Source organism: Equus asinus, chromosome 9, assembly GCF_041296235.1.
Source record: "Equus asinus isolate D_3611 breed Donkey chromosome 9, EquAss-T2T_v2, whole genome shotgun sequence".
Taxonomy (NCBI): domain Eukaryota; kingdom Metazoa; phylum Chordata; class Mammalia; order Perissodactyla; family Equidae; genus Equus; species Equus asinus.
The window spans coordinates 6,116,767-6,135,126 of NC_091798.1; the positions used below are offsets into that span (position 1 = coordinate 6,116,767).

An 18,360-nucleotide genomic window follows, 5' to 3' on the forward strand; every position below is an offset into this window, starting at 1 on the left:
TCTTTACTCTTCCACATACATTTTTAAATCAGTCACTCGAGATCCATGAAAACTCTTTTTGAGTTTGACTGAAATGATATCAAATGTATAGATTAATCCGGGAGAGAATTGACACCTTTCAAAATTGAGTCTTCTATCAATGAACTATCTTCTCACTTATCTTCTTTTATGTTCTTCAGTATCATTTCACAACCTTTTATCCTCTTAAGTGCTTACACATCTTTAACAATATGATAGCTATATACTATTGTGAATAATTTTTTGTGTCATAACATTTAACGAGCTACCGCTGGTAAATATCAATGTAATTAATTTTGTTTGTTAATCTTGTTTCTAGGAGTTTGTCGATCTCTCTTGTTAGTTCCCAAAATTTTTCTGTAAATGCTCTTGAGTGTTTTATACTGACAAAGATAAGATATATACATAATAAGAATGATTTTCTCTTTCAAATCCTATGCCTCTTATTTCTGTTTCATGTCTGATTGGATTGGCTGGGACATCCAGGACAATGTGGAGCAGTGGGAATAAGAGCAAACAGGCCTGCATTTTTCCTGATTTTAAGAGAATATTAATTATGTTTTGTCATTTAAGAATGACAGGTTTTTGACAGATAATGTTTGTCAGGATATCTTGTCAGTTTTAATGAATAGCCTTTATCAAGATAAAGAATTTGCTAATAGTGATATCATATTAAAATTATGAATAAGTGTTGAGTTTTATCAAATGCTGGATAATCATGTGGTTAACTGTTGATCTAACAAATTATCTTAATATAAGCCTGTTCTTGTCTTCCTTTTGCTAAGGTCAATGTCCCTTTTCTGGGACCTAATTCTACTCAAATACCTTATGTATTTTCTTGTCCAATACACTAAGTATCTTTGCATTATCCTTTCTGAGTAAATGAGCTAAACAAGAACTTACATAGGGTCTTCAGAGGGGCAGATAATTCATAAAATTAATTTAAAAAAATTTTAATAGCAATAGCTTTCCTCCTTAAAAAATGTGAACAACATGGAGACATAGTGAAAAATGTGCACATTCACACTCCCCATTATAAAGCAGAAACATCATTGCCAAAGTCCACGGGTTTCCTTCCATTGACGGAGGTGGAAATGGAAGCACCTGTCAGAGTAGGTAAGTGAGAGAAGGAGAACCATGGAGACTAAAACATTCCTTTCAGAAGCAAAATGCAGTCTTCATGTTGAACTAGGGGATTAATCTTAACGAAGAATATAAATTATCGTGGGGATAGGGGACCCCCTACCTGAGATGTGTGACCCTTAGGAAGAGTTTGACAAGGTCCCTGAAGGAGAGCAGGTGTCAGCTGCTCTCCGGAGCAGGCTGCTACTCGTCTACACCAGCGTCACTTCCATTCTCCCTCCTTACTGAGTGAATAACGATTGCTAGCTACCCACATTGCTGCTCAGAATAAAGATTACATTTTCCAGCCTCCCTTGCAGCTTAGTGTGGCCTTTTTACTAAGTTCTAGCCAATAAGACTGATGTGAAAGTGTGGGAATTCTGGGAAAGCTCCCTAAAGGGAGCCGACTCAGAGTGGAGGAGCCTCATTTTCGCTCTTCTGCTTTTCCTTCTTTCTCTGGCCTGCAGTGTGGAAATGACAACTGCTCCACGAGCTGCCATTCTGGACCATAGGATGAGGATAGAGCAGCGATATCTGAGCCTAGGGGTCTAGTGATGCCTTAAACCCACTGTACCAGCCTTGGAATGCCTACTTTGGAACTTATTTTGTGTGGGATAGAAATAAACTTCTACTTGTGTAAGCCACATCTTTTGCTGTTCTATATAGCAGAACCCAATCCTAATGGACCCATCAGTTGTGAAAGTGTATAGCCCCGCCCTACCGCTCTTAAGCTATATTAAAAGAAAAGAACAAGCAATACACGATTTGCAAACTGGAACTTTGAGAGAAGGCCAACAGGTCTCAGATAGCTTGAGAATGGAGGCAAGGAGAATTCCCTCATGCTATCTTAGGATGAATAGATAGTCTAGATTCAAGAGACCTTCTGAAAATGAGAGTTAGTTTAAAAACAAAAAAGAATTGCAACTGTGCAAAGATAATACAACTCTTCCTCCTCCATCAGACACACAGAACAACAAGGAAGAAATGAGGGCACCAGTCCTGCAGGAAAAAAAGAGTAACGTAGCCTCAGAAGGACACTGTGCTTTTGAGGATTGCATAAAGAATAAGAAATCACTAAGAAAAGAAATCTAAGGCGACAGAATGTGATGAAATGGAGAATGCAAAGATACAGAAACAAATGGAGAACCAAAACGATACAATTATGGAATTATTAATCCATTCAAAAGAGTAAGGAACAACAAGGCTAAAAACAGAATTAGTCACTTAGAGAAAAACCTCTAGATAACTCAGTGAATGCACTGGAAAGAGACAAAAATGAGACAAAGAGAAGAGGTAAAAAGGCAGACAGTGCGAGCCAGCCCTGGGGCCTGGTGGTTGAGATCGGCGCACTCTGCTTTGGTGGCCTGGGCCCGGTTTTCGGGCATGAACCTACACCACTTGTTTATCAGTGACTGTGCTGTGATGGCAGCTCACATGCAAAATAGAAGAAGATTGGCAACAGATGTTAGCTCATGGGGAATCTTCCCCAACAACAACAACAACAAAAAGGCAGACAATGTGATCCAAAAAGAAGGTAAGACAATGTGTCCTTATAGGCATTTGATTCTTCCTGGTCTCAGGGGTCCTTGTATGGTCAGGCATGAGTTCACCTTGTCTCAGGATGGCAAGCAGGCATCCTGCTTACATTAGGACATCCTAAATGCTCAGAGTGCCCTAGTGGAGCAGGAGGTGTTTCGAGGCTCCGAAGAGGCCACAGAGGGTCAGATGAGTCTGAAAGGTGAGAGTTGCAGAGTCTGGCAGACTTGGAGAGGCCTGGGGAGGCAGGGGTATTGAAGAGACAGAATGTCACAGGGGGCAGGGTGTTGTGGGCCTCATGACATTTTTATCATGTCAGAACATTCTTGAAGTGTCCTTATAACATCGCTAACTTCGAGGTCAGAGTGTCCTGGAAAACCAGACTGTTTTCCTAGAGTCAGGGTGTCCTGGGGGGTTGGGCTGACTGGGTGATCCAGAAACTTCAGGGAGTTCTGGGAGTCCAGAGCTGCCAGGGTTTTCAGGTAGGTCAGCATAACCTGTTGGTCTCTGAATGTGTGAAAATCAGGAATTCTAGGGAGATGAAAGTTTTCTGGAGATCTGGGGTCCTTGAAGGTTTGGATAGGCTTGAATGGACGTGTTATGGAGTAGAGTGTCAAGGTGTCCTTGTACAGTTCAAGTGCTCTCCAGAGGCAGAGGGTCCTGGAGGAGCAGAGGACGCTTGGCAGGGGTGAGAGTATCCAGGAAGTGAGGGTACTTTGTCGGTTCAGGGGATGTCATGGAGTAAGAGTGTCTTGTAAGGGATGGTTTCCTTGAGAGACCAGGATTTCTTGAGGGTTAGAATACTCACTTTGTGGATTCAGGGAGTCCTGGTGAGTCAAAGCCATTCTGGGCTGTCTGTGTGTTGGGGGTAGGGGGAGTGTGGCAGTGATTAGGGTGCCTGTTGAGAAATCCGGGGCTGAGTGAGTCAGAGTGCACCGGAAGGTCAGAGTTTCCCCACGTCAGATGTCCTGATGCGCCAGCATCCACAGGAGGGTCACGGTGCCTTGGGAGATCACGATATGTCTTTACTTGGTCCAGACGTCTTATGACTCAGGCCTGCATGATCAGGGCATCTCCTGGGATGGGGTTTGGGGGTTCAGTGGTTTTTCAGTATCAGTGAGCCCTTTGTAAGATTGGAACCAACCAGGGGCCCCAAACAGACTGGAGGACAGGCTGCCCTTGAGTGTCTGGATCCTGCCGGGTCAGGGATTTCCTTACAGGACCAAAGTTTCCCAAATCTCACCATGTCCCGTGAGTCTGGGTATCCTAGAGGGTCATGGAGTCATTGTGAGTTCAGGTGACCATGCTGACTGTAAGGTGCCGAAGTCAAAACTTCTTGGAGGGCCTGTGAGTCCTAGAAAGTGAACGCGTCCCTTGTGCCCTAGGGATTCAGGATCAGAATGACCCTGAGGGCTGGGGTTTCCTGGGGACTTCGATAATAATAATGATGATAACAAAGTAACGTTTTCTCGTGTGCTTACTATGTTCAAGGTGCAGTCCTAAATGCTTCTCTTTTCTTGACTCTCAGTCTTTACCACACATCAGGTAGGTACAGCTGATCCTTATTATTTGTGAATTCCGTATTTGCAAATTCACCTGCTCGCCCAAATTTATTTGTGACTCCAAAATCTATGTCCTTTGCAGTGCTCTTTGGCACCTCTCTGGTTAGCTGGAGCCACGCGCGTGCACAGAGGGGAGAAAAATTTGATTTGCCGGGTTCCCAGCTGAGGTCAAACAGGGCAACTGTTCCTACTGTAGACACGTGTCCTCTTGCCGTCTATTTAGTGCCGCCATTTTTCACACTTTTGTGCCTTTGGGGGTAATTTTGCTGTTTCAAATGATCTCCAGGCGTAGTGCTGAAGTGCTGTGTGGTGTTCTTAAATGCAGGAAGGCCACGATGTGCCTTAACGGAGAAAATGTGCACGTTAGATAGGCTTCGTTCAAGCACAGTTATAGTGCTGTTGGCTGTGAGTTCAGTGTCAATGAATTAACAGCGTATGTTAAATGAGGTGTCTTTAAACAGAAACACACAACAAAGTTATGTATTAATTCGTTGACAAAAACGTTGTGGCCAGAGGCTCACAGAAACCCATTTCCCCTAGCAGCAATGGTTCAGTCTTCACTAACTCAGTGTTTACAGTGACTCTATGGAACATTACCTCAAATAAAGAGAATCAACCCCAGATGATAAGACTGAGGCACAGAGATATTAAGTAATGAGCCCAGGATCACACAGCTAGTAAGTGGTATAGCTGGGACTCGAACCCATGGCAGTCTGGCTCCGGAACCTATGCTCTTCCCCACCACACCATTCTGTTTCTTACAGAGTGGGAGGATCCTGGCTGTCAGGCTTCCTTGCTAGGTCAGGGGTTGGGGTGGGAATTAGGATGCCATGGAAGACGAAACGCCTCTAACCCTCCCAGCCTCCTGAAGGATCACAGTATTCTTCTTTGACTTGGGATGTCAAGTCAAACTTGTAGTGTCTCAGTGCCCTCAGGGAACAGGAGCGGTGGGTCAGAGTTTCCTTGTAGTATCAGAATGCCTAGGGGCAAATCAGGCTGTCCTGGACGGCTGCCCAGAGTCCCCTTGTGGGGTTAGGGTATCTCGAGGCAGCAGAGCATGTTGGAATTCAGGGTTTGTTTGTGGACCAAGCTGACCACTTGTTTCTGGGTCTGGGGAGGTCAGGCTGTCACAAGGCTCAGGTGGCTCTAGGAGGTCAGAGTGTATTCTGGGGGAGGGGGAGGGGTGGGTGTCTTGGGTCAGTGCCTCTTGACTTTAACATTGTTAGGGACTGGATATTTGAGTCTCTCCCTTAGTCATGTGTCGAAGCCCTAACCCCAGTGTGATGGTGGTTGGTAGCGGGGCCCTTGGGAGGTGATTAGGGTTAGAGGAGATCATGGGGGAACAGCATGAGGGGATTGGCGTCTTTATAAGAAGAGGAAGAGAGATCAGAGCTAGTTCTCTCTCCACCACATGAAGACTCAGAAGGCGCTGTCTGCAGCCTGGGAGAAGAGCTCTTGCCAGGAGTTGAATCAGCTGGAACCTTGATCTTGGACTTCCCAGCTTCCGGAACTGTGAGAAATAAATGTCTATTGTTAAGCCGCCCAGCCTTCCGTATGTTGTTATGGCAGCCCAAGCTGACAAAGGCTAATGTACATTCTGTTCTCCCGGGGATCTCGTTACAGTGCAGATTCTGATGCAGTAGGACTGTGCTGGGGCCCAAGATTCTACAATTCCAACAAGCTTTCATGCGCCACTGATGCTGCTGATCCATAGACCATATTATAAGCATCAAGATCCTAGGGGATTATGATGTTTTTCTGTCTTAAATTATCAGGTTGCTTTTAAAGGAAGTGTGTGAAGGGTTAGTGTGACCTAGGAGACCAGACAGCCCTGTGGGTACAGTGTTCCACAGGGCTTAGGGTGTCCTCATTGCGTCTGTATGTCCTGAGAGGTCAGAACTTCATGGCTGGGGCTAGGGGCATCTCCTAGTAGAGGTGGAGTGTTCTGGGTTTCAGTAGGTCCTAGAGGATCCTAGAGTCCTGGGGTATCAGGTTGCCTTTAAAGGGTCAGGATGTCTTAGGGATGTCAGAATGTGCTTCCTAGATCTAAGTAACCTCAAGAAGCAGAGGACTGTGGGCACCAGGGTGACCTGACTGCTCAGGGATTCAGTGTGTCAGAGTTTCCTTGAAGAATCGGAATGTCAGGATGTCATGGGAATCTCAGTCTCCTGCAGAGTCTCGAGGTCGGGGGGGTCAGGGTGCACCTCGAATGTAGATGCGCTTGAAGATCAGGGTTTTCTGAAGATCTGGGTGACCTTGGAAGGTCATGGAGTGCTAGAGGTTCTGGATGAAGGATAACGTGATGCTTGGGAGAGGAAAGCACAGGGTACTTGAGAACAACACTGTCCTGGAGACTCATCCTATGGTTCAGCTTGTCCTGAGGGGATGTCGAGTGTATTCTGAGAATGAGGTATCAGGAGGAGCCAGAATGCACCTGTGCCTTTGAGTTTTTTAGTTTCCTGGAAACAGGTCCTTGGGTATCACCCACACACTGAGATGCCAAGCAGGCTCTACTCCTGGACCCCATTTGCACCCCCTCTCTCCCTCCCCCAATGGTGGGGTTCTGAGGAGGGGTCTTGGGAGGAATGCAGTTTCTCCTCCTTACCCTGCCTGCTCCCAGGAGGGGATTTAACAGGACAAAAGAATTTGGCCCTCTGGGAACACGAGCTCTTGGCCCCAGTCCCTGGACCCTCCAACAGAGCACCTTCCCTCATCCGGCTTGTGAGCCTCCCCTGAGGAAGGGGCTCTGGGGAGCGGGCAGTGATTGGATGGGCCCACGAGGGCGAGGAGGAGGCCACTCCGCCCAGGCTCAGGGAGAAAGAGGTGGTGCGAGATTGCAGGCTGGGCAAGGAGGCAGCTGAGGGCAAAGGGGGAGAACGCATCCCAGGGAGAAGGAGCAGGAGGAGAAAAGTAGAGACAAACACAGAAAGAGCGGGAGGGCAAGACAGAGAGAATGAGAGGACACTCAGTTGAAGGAATGAGAGTTAGGAAGAAGGAATGAGAGTGCAAGACAGAGCTCTCTATCTCCATCTATGCAGAGAGAGACTCTTGGAGCCCTGTGAGCAGAGGGAGAGGGCGCGAGGCAACAAGCAGAGAGGGGAACAGAAACAGAATCAGAGACTCGGGCACACGGGAGGCTGGACTGTCCTTGGTCTTTGTTGGTAGCCATGGAAGCGGAAGGTAGGAGTGGGCAGGGTAGGCAAAAGAGGGGGCGAGTTTGCAGCAGCCTCTGGCCCGAGAGCTACCCAGCCGCTGGGACTGTGACCTCCACGGTGGGTGAGTGATCCTCTGGGGTGGGCCTGAGGAGTCTCTGTGCCCAGGCTCCTGTGGGGCAACGGTTCCGCGAGGAAGGTGAAGAGAAGTGAGAACCGGGATCCTAGCATGTTAAACCGTGGGAGCCTTAGAAAGTCAGGGTGCTTATGACGCCTTTGCTTTACACACGGGAACTGCGGTACTGGCGCTGGCGGGCTGTGGAGGGCACACCTGCTGAGGCAGAGGCAGAGCTGACATCTGTCTCCTTGCTCCTGGCCAGCAGCTCGCCCACTGCCCTGCCTTCTCTGAGGGAGAGAGCTGGAGGGGCCAGGGCTTAGGATCTGAGGACAGCAGGGGACCCACTGCTTGCTCAACGAATGTGTCTCCAAGGTGGACAGTGAGCACTGGTGGGGGCCACACCCCTGGGTCCCCATGGGGATGGGTGCCTCAGCTCCAGACATCCCCTTCTCTCAGTGTGTGCCTTCCAGGTATTTCCTTTCCCTCCCTGTTCTCTTCCCTGCCTGGCTCTCAGACTAATTAGTGTGGGGCTTAGCGAGCCTGTGGGGAAGAGAGGCAAGCCTTTCCCACGAGCTCAGGTTCCTGCAGCCCGGTGGCCAGGCCAGGGCTCAGATAGGGGAGAAGACGAAATGTATGTGAGGGGAGGGTGTGTCTGAGCGGAAGAGGGGACTGTCTCATCCTCCCCAGTGAAGGGTTTAGGAACAGGGCAGCCACGTAAAGGAGGTGTAAGTTGAATGTGAGCCGTGAGACCAGGGAACAAGTCACGGGGGTCTTAGAGACCTGGACAGTTTGTTAGGGGGCAGAGGAAACAGGATATCCACAGGGTGAGACCCTGGAGGGTAGTATGTGTGCTCGGGGAGGTGAAAGGAACAAGGAGGGGTACGTTGTCTGCGGAAGTGTAATAGAAGGGGGCCTACAGTGGAGATGCGAGGCAGATGGAGCCGAGGGCCCAGGAGGTAAACTGAGTCTGAGGGGTGTACCCTATGTGGAGGGCACAGCCTGGGTTGGGGGACTCAGGTGAGGCAGGGCTGAGGCTGAGCTGGTCCAGCCAGTTTTGAAAGCTGAAGGATTTCTGGGCAGGCAGAGTGTGTGAGCAGCACGGGGGGCATGAGTAGAATCTGGGGGGACCAGCATACGTGGTCTAGGGAGGGAAGGGTGGGTCCACTTGGCAGCAACCTCTCCCCCCCCCCCACCCCACTCCTCAGACATGAGCACTCGGCCCTGCAGGAACCTCTCTGGTATAGGAGGGGGGAGACCAAGGCTTTCCCCGCAAGGAGGACAGAGGGGTCGCCCGCACTCCCGGCGCCGCCACCGCACCACGTTCAGCCCAGCACAGCTGGGACAGCTGGAGTCAGCCTTTGGAAGGAACCAGTACCCCGACATTTGGGCCCGAGAGGGCCTTGCGCGGGACACAGGCCTCAGCGAGGCCAGAATCCAGGTGATGCCCCAAGATCGCCCCTTCCTCTGGGAAGAAATGCGGATTTAGTGCTTGGGAACCACTGGGGAATAGGTTCTCCGGGGCATTGTGACCTTAACCTAGATGCTCACCAGAACATAGCCCGTCCACCAGTCAACGTGACTGCATCTGCAGCGGCCTCCTCTGCGTCAGGAATGCCCCAGGAGGTTAACCCTAGCTCTAACCTCAGCTAACTGGAACTCCACGCCTACCCCAGCCTTAATAGTGATGCGACTTCCAACAGAAACTCAATTCCCACTGTTCACAGATGTATGCAACCTTGTCCCTAATCATGGTCTGGAAACCAAACCAGCCTGATGCTCCCTCAATCCCAACCCTAGAGTTCATTCATCTTAAGTATAGACCCTACTCTAAATCCAGCCGTGTGTGTAACAATCAAACTCGTGCAGTCTTAACCTCTAACGACCCTAGGGGAAATTTCCCCTTCTCTGAGGAGGGAAAACGCCTTGTGTCATATTTATCTCTTTCTGTTGGAAGTTGACAATTCTTACCCAAAGTTGGAGAAGTTGGGCACATTTAGATGCAGATTGGGGTAATAGCATGGGTCTCCCTTTGTCAGTAGGTTGGGCTCAGCCAGGCCTCTGGAACTGCTTTTCTTCCTGTGGCCATGTGGGAGAGGCCTATGCCCTGTACCTGTTGCTTCTGTCACTGGGGGAGGAGGTCACATGTGACGATGCACCTATGTGAGACAGGGGCTCTGATGTGCCTATTCTCCCTGCTCCTCAGGTCTGGTTCCAGAACCGCAGAGCTAAGCAGCGGAAGCAAGAGCGGTCACTGCTCCAGCCACTGGCCCATCTGTCTCCTGCCACCTTCTCTGGTTTCTTGCCAGACTCCCCTGCTTGTCCCTACTCCTACCCAACACCACCTCCACCGGTGACCTGCTTCTCTCACCCCTACAACCATGCCCTTCCTCCTCAGCCCTCCACAGCTGGTTCCTTTGCTCGACCCCACCAGTCTGAAGACTGGTACCCCACCTCGCACCCAAACCCCGCTGGTCATCTGCCCTGCCCTCCACCCCCACCCATGCTCTCCCTCAGCCTTGAGCCACCAAAGTCCTGGAACTAAGGTCAAACAAATGCTGATAAGGTAATTCCTCAGCCTGTGGCCCTCATGAAACACAGAGAAAACTGGGTGGCTCCCTTTCTGTCTAAGGGTGAAGTAGAAATATGGTGGGGGCCAGCTCAGACATTGGGAATTTAAGAATGGGAGTCCATGATGAAGGCTCACTCAGGTGATTAACGGAGAGAATTTGGGAAGATGAGCTAATGGAATATACATGTTGAAACACATCCACAGAGGAGGCCGGTGGAAGGGTGGTACTAACGGAAGCAACTGTGGTGGCTGGTGCATGGAAACTGTTGAGGGAGGCGGGGCGTGCAGGGCTTCATTCATTGAGATCATGGCTGGAGATCTCCATCCCAGCGGTTTCAGGCTGATTTCAATAAGGCTTCTGATGTAAAGTCTCCGTGTACATCCGTCCTGTCTCCCCGCTGCTACCCAGGTCAGTCATTAGCTTCTGTTCATCCTGTCCTAGAAACCTCTCCTGATTCTTCCTCTCCTTTCCATTCCAGCAGACGCTTTTCTGGCCCCATATTTTCTAACTAATCCTCCTCATTAGTTCCCTTAGCTCCAGCCTTTCCCAGTCCCAGTGGACCTTGCAAATCTGATCAGCAAAGAATGGCTCTCCGAAGTCTTATAAAAAATGAATAAGTAAGATCTGATTAGCTTGACCTGTAAGTCTCCAACATTACCTTCAACCTGGCTGTTATTCAGTTGACTGTATGTTTTAACATACGTGGTTTCTGATAAAAAAGAAACACTTTGATTTAGGGCAGACTTTTCCGAGAGCAAACCACAAGTCTTGAGGCTCATGAGAGGGAATTTCCAGAAAAGAACCTGCTGTGAGGCGCCTTGGTGGAAGCCTTACTAACAGAAACATGTGTGGCCTAGTTGGTGGCACCATTTTTATATCATATTGCTTATGATGTACTTGTTTTACTCATAATTTACTTATTTGTATATAGGCCTACCTCACTGAGTGGCAGGTCCATGGCAGAATTCTGAGTAAACAAGCCTCTAGCGATGGATGCTCACGTTGTTTGCAGTTTTTTAATATGTAGCATTAGAAAGTCTGTGATTGAAACCTCTATATTACACATTTGCACTCCCATCTAATTATCTCCTTGGGCCGGACTGCCTTCCAGAAAGATGACACCAGTTCACATGCCCCCAAAGTACCTAAGTGTCAGTTTCGGCACATCCTTGTTGACCTTTACTATTTTTCACAATTTGTTAACTGAGTGATGCCTCCTTGTTGCTTATTTTAAAATTTTCATTTAATCAATTGCTAGTGAGATTTAAAATAGTTTCATGTTTATTGGCAATTTACCTTTTTCCTTTTGTGCACTGCCCCTCTGCGCTGTGTGTGCCTTTCTGTACCGCTACAGTCACCCTTGAGTAGCGCCTGAGACTTCTCTGTGTATTGGGGACGTCACTACCTGTTCTACACCTTGCAACTATTTTCAACATTTGTTATTTGTTTTTGAGCCTATGTCAACAAGAGTTTCCTGAGAGAATTAAGCCCTAACGCTGTAGGTACCGATTGTATGTAAGGAATTCACTTCTATTTTACGCCTCTAGAATGGTACCAGTTACACAGAATTGGCAGACTTGGGAAAGCAGTCACTCAAACCATTTTCTGTAGTTTGGATGAGGAACCCCAGGTGAGAAATCTCCCTTTGTTGTTACTGCTTTCACCCATGTTTTCTTCATTAGTTGGATCAAAATGTCACGCCTTGAGTCAGCTGAAATTTATTTTGGGATGAGCAGTAAAATAGTCATAGAATTGCCCCTCAATCACCTAGCTAGTTCCTACAATATAATTCATTTAATAGTCTCACTTTGCCCCATTCTTTTGTAAAATCATATTTTTTCATACACTAAGTCCTCATATATACACAGGACAATTGTAGACTCCTAATTCTTTTCTGTCAATAAGCTTCTCTATTCTGATACTAGTACCACAGTGTTTTAATTATCAAAAATTTAAAGATTATTGCTCTTTAAAATGTTAAATTCTCTCAACCAAACACAAGATGTGTCCTGTCATTTTTTCCAGACTTGTCTCATGTTTCTCAAGAAAGTTCTTTTTTTATAAAACAAATCTTAAGAGTTTTTAAATTACAAAAGTAATACATTCTCTTTATAACAAGTCAACTCAAAAGAAAAAGATTTTATACATATACAACTTACACATATAATATACAAATATATATTATATATGCATATAAATATATATGATATTTATTAAAATATATATTATATACATATATGTACATATATATATTAACCTGGATTAAACACAAAAACCTCATGTTGAGCAAAATTTTTTCCGAAAAACATCTTCAATATATCATACTATTTATATAAAGTTTTAAAATATGCAAAATAACTTCTAGATGATAAAAAATTTAAATATACATACTTTTGCATATTATATGTTTGAATATATATGTTCAAGTCCAACTGCACAGGACTGATAAGCAGCCGTTTCGGAGAGAGAAAGCACACAGTGACCCAGGAGGGGCCCACAGGGGTACTCAATTCTTCTGGGGTACATTTGTATTTGTTATAGTAGTTAGTCCTAACACTTTTTCGAATGTCTCGGATATTTCATAATAAGTGTTTAAGGTAATGATCTTGTCCATTGAGCCCTCTCCAACTCGGTATCATGAGATAAACGACAGCAATAGTGTATCTCTGTCCACAATTATTTATGCTCAGAGAAAAGTATACAAATATACACACTAATGTTTTTTCCTTTTTTAAAATAAAATGGTATCCTACTATATATATTATATATAAGGAGTATATATATACTCCTTAATGTCTTTTGTAGAATTAGAACCTATGAACACCTTTCAAGTGGATTATATAGATTTTACTGTTTCATTGCCGTTAAGTGGCAGTTCCATGAGCCACACAACCGTTTCCCATTATTCAAGAGTCAAAGCTGGTTTCGTATTTTGCTTTGTTTTACCACCATAAATGCCACTATAGTTGTTTTGTTATACGATAATTCTCAAAAAAAACCAAAAAGGATAAAACCACAATTCTTTCATAGAGATGTAAAATAAACACGTACTAATGATTTAACTCATTATTAATGAGGCCATAAAAAAGATGTCAAAACCAGTTCAAAGGACGATCTAAAGAACAGACACATGTATAGATGAGGAACAGTGAAATGAATGTGTAAATAGAGGCAAAATTGGCTTCTTTCAGTGGGGGAGAGAAGTCAATTGAACCTTGGGGGGTGGGGCAGGACTTATTTACATGTCTACAGACAAGAATTACTTCGCTTTGCAATCAGTTATCTACAACTCACAGAATTGCGGAATAGCTCAACGGCAAAGAAAGCCTCAGAGCCCCCAAAGAACCAAAATCCAATAAGCCAGAAAGGTGGGCCCTCGACCAGCCGCGGTTCCCGGTTGAAGCGCGTTTGCCCCGCAGCTTCTCCCGGGCAGGTGCTTTTCCTCCCGCTGCACACGTCCCCAGCGGGGGGTGCTGCGGTCAGGGTTATGTGCAGTGACAACTGCAAGAGACACTGCCTGATTAGTTTGCCAAAATGTGTAGCTTAGGAATGCTGTCCCGTTTAAAAACTATGTTTTAAAAAAGCCTAGAAAAACTCCCCCCTTGTATTTCTTCCTTGGTTTGGATGTTTTTTCTGTCTGCAATAACTCACGAGCCTATTTCTGCACATGCTGAGCACCAGAGGACTGTCTCGTAGACGATGCTCAAGTACTCGACCAGCACCACTAAACGAACCACCGTTCTCAAATCGAACCAAGCTGCTGCCTTTAGCACAGATCATCAATTAAATTCCCATGGGTTTAAACGTGTCCTCGGTTCTCTATTCGGGGGCTGGTTCTTTCATCAGCTTTTCAGGCTCACGCAGGCCGGCCCCCACCCCGGGTCTCCCCGCCCTCCTCACACCCGGCCCGGCGCCGGGCTGGGAAGGGCTGCAGATGGGCGGTCAAGTTCTCTGGGCCCTTGGCTCGCGCCTGCCCTAGCCCGTCCCAGCCTCCTCTCCCGCGCCAGAGCCTCAGACGGCTCCCGGGGAGGGCAGGGGCGGGAGCGCAGGAAAGCTGGGCTGCTCCCGCGGTACCGGCTCCTTCTCGTCGCCCGCCCGCGGGGGCCGTGGCGCCTCCGGAGCCCGGGACTGACGCGGGGATGAAGCCTTCGGGGTTAGCAAGGCCTCACGGCGGCCCGGCCTTCTGAGAAAGCCAGGAGGCAGGGCAGGGCGCAGCTCGACTCTTCGGGCTCCTCTGTCCTGCCTTCTCGGGAGAAGAGATACTCAAAGTTAAAACTGGCAGCGGGTTGGAATCTTTGCCCCAGTTGGGATTAAAAAAATGAAAAAGAACTTCCTTCAAGCAGCAACATACCCTCCTCATCCCCGCCAACCAAAGGGCAAACGCAGCCACGCGAGGGTCAGCAAGGCTCGCGTCAGCAAGGCACGCGTTCGTCTTTGCGTGGGACTTGGAGCCCGAAACGGGCGTGCAGGGCGTGGAAGGGCAGGAGCTCCCGGGGGCCGAGCGACGTGGGGGCGACCGCGGCTCGGCACCGGGAGGGGGCCGCCGGCGCGCTTCTGCGCGAGCCCGGCCGCGGCGAGGACCGCGGGACGGGACGCGACTTAACCACCAGGCCTAAGAACGCGGAGGCTTTAAAAGCATTCCGCTTCTGTGAGAAACCCCGAATGCCAGCAGCATTCCATCGAGGGACTGGCTGGAACCCGCAGGGGATGCTCCCGGACTCCTGGACTGAGGGCGGTCGGGGCCCTTTCCGGCTCTACCAGCCTCACCTCCCCCGGAGCTCGACGGCCGCGTGTTTCTCTGCGCTTCAGATTCTTCTCGGTCCCGGAGTCTGGCTCTTCGCCGACCCGCGGGCTGTCTGTCCAATGCAAACTGCACCCGGCCGCCCTGCAGGATGCAAAGGGACTTGGTCCGTCCCGGCTGAGCTCGCCAGGCCTGGAGCTCGCCGCCTCCGCAACCTGGTCTGCGCATCACGCATGACCTCGGGGTCTTGAGAAGAGTCCTTCCCCGCCGTCTTGGGTTTTCCTCTCGAACTGGGGCTCCCGGCTCCCAAGACTGGCAAGAGGACACGTGAAGGCCTGTACCACGAGAGACCTCTCCAGTTCGGGTATGTAAGCAGACTGCACGTCCAGGCGCCGTCTACACCGCCCACCTGCGCAAACAGCGCCCCCCTTGGCTCTCTGGGGACCAAGGCTCAGCTTGCTCTGGGGAGGATGGAACCGGGGAATAAGTCTTGCAGACCCTGGAAGCGGGATCAGTGCCATTCCGGCAGGGAATCATGGTACCGGGACCTAAGTATGACACCTATGTGGGACAAGGGCTGGAGCTCCCGGGGGCAAGTACCCTGGACCCCGAAAACTTCTCACGGGTGGAGACAGTGGCAGCTGCCGGGTTGGAGCAGGGCCCCGGTGCCAGGCTCTAACACTACACTGGGTGGGTTTCCCTGCAGGGGCCTATCCCAACAAATCTTCCCGCTATTTTCCAGGTTTTCCCGAATTTCTCCGGAATTGAAATGTCTACTGTCTCTTTTCCACGGTAGAAGCAAAAGCTGGACCCAAAGTCCCAGGAACAAGAAGGGCTCAGAGACTCCGCCTCTTTTGAGTTTGGGCAATTAAGGCTGGCGTTTTCCAAGCTCCTGCTGCACTGGGCTCCCTTCTCCTCTCCTTCGGACCTGCCTCACTCACATTCACCCCCTCCACACTAGGTGTCTAAATGTCCAGGGGGTCCTTTACTACTTTCCTGGCACCCAAATAATAAGCCCAAGGTGGGATGGGGCAGGGGTCAGCCCCACCGCAGGTGTGTGTGTCTTTGGGGGCTGCAGAGTCGGGAGAGGCCTAGGAAGCCACATGGCCAAGGCTCTGGGGCTCAGGGTACTCAAGTTGTTTGCAGGACTCCTGGCCCCTCCTGAGCCCTGGCCTCTCTGGACCAGCAAACGGGGCCTGGGGAGCTGGTGCAGGGCACCTCAGCTAGCAACCAGAACACCTCTGGGAGGTTCCAGCATCTTCTAGGGTGAGGCGGGCCCATGTGCCTCAAAGTAAGGAAGACACTGGACTCCTCAGGAACTCAGGCCTGGGGCCTAAGCCTGGCCAGGTGAGGGAGGTGGGGGGGCAGCATGGGTGTTGACAGCTCCCACTCCACCAGATAGGCTCTTGGGTCACAGGGACAGGAACAGCAAGGTCAAAGAAGTCCGGTCCTCTTGCCCATCTCCAGAGGATGGAACTGAGCCCTGACCAAGCCACCTGCCCAGTCCCCAAGCCCTCCCCTCCCACCGCCCGTCCACTGGTTGTGTCTGCTTTTCGTTGGGCTCCTCACGTATCGCAGCCAGACTTCTCATTCTCCCAGAACTCCGTGCGAACATTTGTCGGGCCCCTACCTAGAGCCCAGATGGCGGTCAGATGCTGCAGACTCACCTAGAATCCAAGAAATTCCTGCCGACGCTGGACAGACCGGGACAGGGGGCCCGTGTGAACCCAGCCTCTGTCGTCGGTGCGAACGGCAGACAGAGGAAGAAAGGAAGGCTCCGAGAGGGGACACGCCTTCCTCTTCGGAGACCACGTCCCCGCTCTGCTGCGGCACCTGCAGACGCTGCCCCGGGGGGGGGGGGGACAGGGGAGGAGAGGGGGAAATGCGAGGGTCGCGGGAGCGCCTGCTCCCGACAGGCACCCGCAGAAGCCCTCGGGACGCAGAAGCCCTGGGGACACGCGGGCCGCCTGGCCTGGCGGGGCTTCGTTCGAGCGCTCGCCTCCCGCGGCGGCCACTCTGGGGATCTGCCTGCTTTTCTGGCCACCTTCTGGCTAAGCTGGGTGCCCCATCCCGGTTTCGGTATCCCAGCCCGGGGGCGGGGATGTCAGCAGCAGACGCGCGAGAGAACCCTTCTAGCAGCTGGGCCTCCGCCGCGGTCCAGGGTGGGGCTCCGGGCGCCCCGAGTTCCGCCTGCGCAAAGCCTTTAAATCAAGGAGCCCCGGGCCGCGCAGGCACCTCCCGGCTCTTTCGTGCTCCGAGGCTGTGCAGGGGTCCCAGACACCCCTTCCCACCCTCCGGGGCCCCCGGCACAGCGGGGCGTCCTGCGCTGGGGACCGAGGGCGGGGCGGCCCGGGGAGGGGCCTGGGCGATCCGCATTTGTCACCCTCCCCCACCTCATTAATCAAACCATCCCCAAATAAAACAAAACAGCTTCTTCAGAAACCCCCCCTTGCCTCAGGAATTCAGTGTTCAAAAACGCCGATGTCCGTCGGACGCGCCCTTCCCTAACACCGCCCGGCCGCGGGTGCCTGGGGTCGTCGCTGCGGACTCTCCTTTCTGCAGGGGACACCGAGCCCACCGGCTCAAGCACTAGTGGGTAAGCGGGTTCCTGCGATCCGGTCCAGATGCGGAAGACCCCGCCGCCCTCACCCGCCGCGCCGCCCGGCGGGTCCACACCGCCGCCCCGCTTCCCCGTCCGGTGCGCCGGCCGAGCGTCCGCGGCTACTTGTCGCGGGGACCCCTTCGCGCTGGGGCAGGGCCCGGGGCAAATCTTTCTTTTACCTCGAGAGGATGCTTAAGAGGTGGCTGCTGGGCGGAAGTTGGCACGGGGCGACTCTAAACTTAATTCTCGTCACATAACAGCCTCGGTGGCTCCGGCCCGCTCCTCCTCTGACTCAGAAGAGAGAAAGCAGCGGCGGGACCGCAGCGTCTTGGCGGAGAGCCGGGCTCCGGGCCGCGGCGGGGGCGAGTCGGAACCCAGGATGAGGGCTCGGAGCCGAGGGCGCCCAGACCCGCTGCCCCGGCGCCCGCGAGTTCCGGGGTGCAGACGGGGGCGGAGGCGGGGCTGGAATGGCCTCGTCCTGGCTGCGTGGCCTCCGCGGATTACAGGCGGCGGGAACTGCTTTTACCACCGTTAAGCCTGAGCCTTCCAACCCGCTTGGGCTGTGAATGAAAACTGGTGCTTGGCCTTCAGATTGACAGGGCAGGGTCCGAGCCCCGGGTCAGCGGAGCGCTGAGGTTTCCTTTTGTAGACCGAGTTTGTCACAGTGCAGTGGGCGGTGTGTTTAAACTTTAATATGTATATTAAATATGTATATTATGTCGTAGATAAATTGAGGCCCAGTAGTTACTCTGGAGGGGAGAGGCGTCGAGGTACCGGCGCTGGGGCGTGAGCCCCCTCCCCCTGCGGCGGGGAAGGCCAGGAGGTGGGACGAGGAAGGCAGGCAGGACTAGGAGCTGGGGCTTTGAGCCTAGGGATCTGTGAAGGATAGATTTTCTTCCTGAGGGCTCAGAGCGAACCCGGAGTTCCCCTCGCTGTTTT

At 50.9% G+C, this 18,360-nt stretch overlaps 1 protein-coding gene across 1 annotated transcript; it reads left to right on the plus strand.

Moving 5' to 3' along the window:
* The first annotated feature begins 5,425 nt into the window (after positions 1-5,425).
* Positions 5,426-12,345, plus strand: PROP1 (PROP paired-like homeobox 1). The gene is made up of 3 exons (XM_014834397.3): positions 5,426-7,514; positions 8,714-8,946; positions 9,712-12,345. Exons 1-3 carry the CDS (start codon positions 7,406-7,408, stop codon positions 10,048-10,050), a joined length of 681 nt encoding a protein of 226 aa, XP_014689883.1. The 5' UTR covers positions 5,426-7,405; the 3' UTR covers positions 10,051-12,345.
* Positions 12,346-18,360: the final 6,015 nt, after the last annotated feature.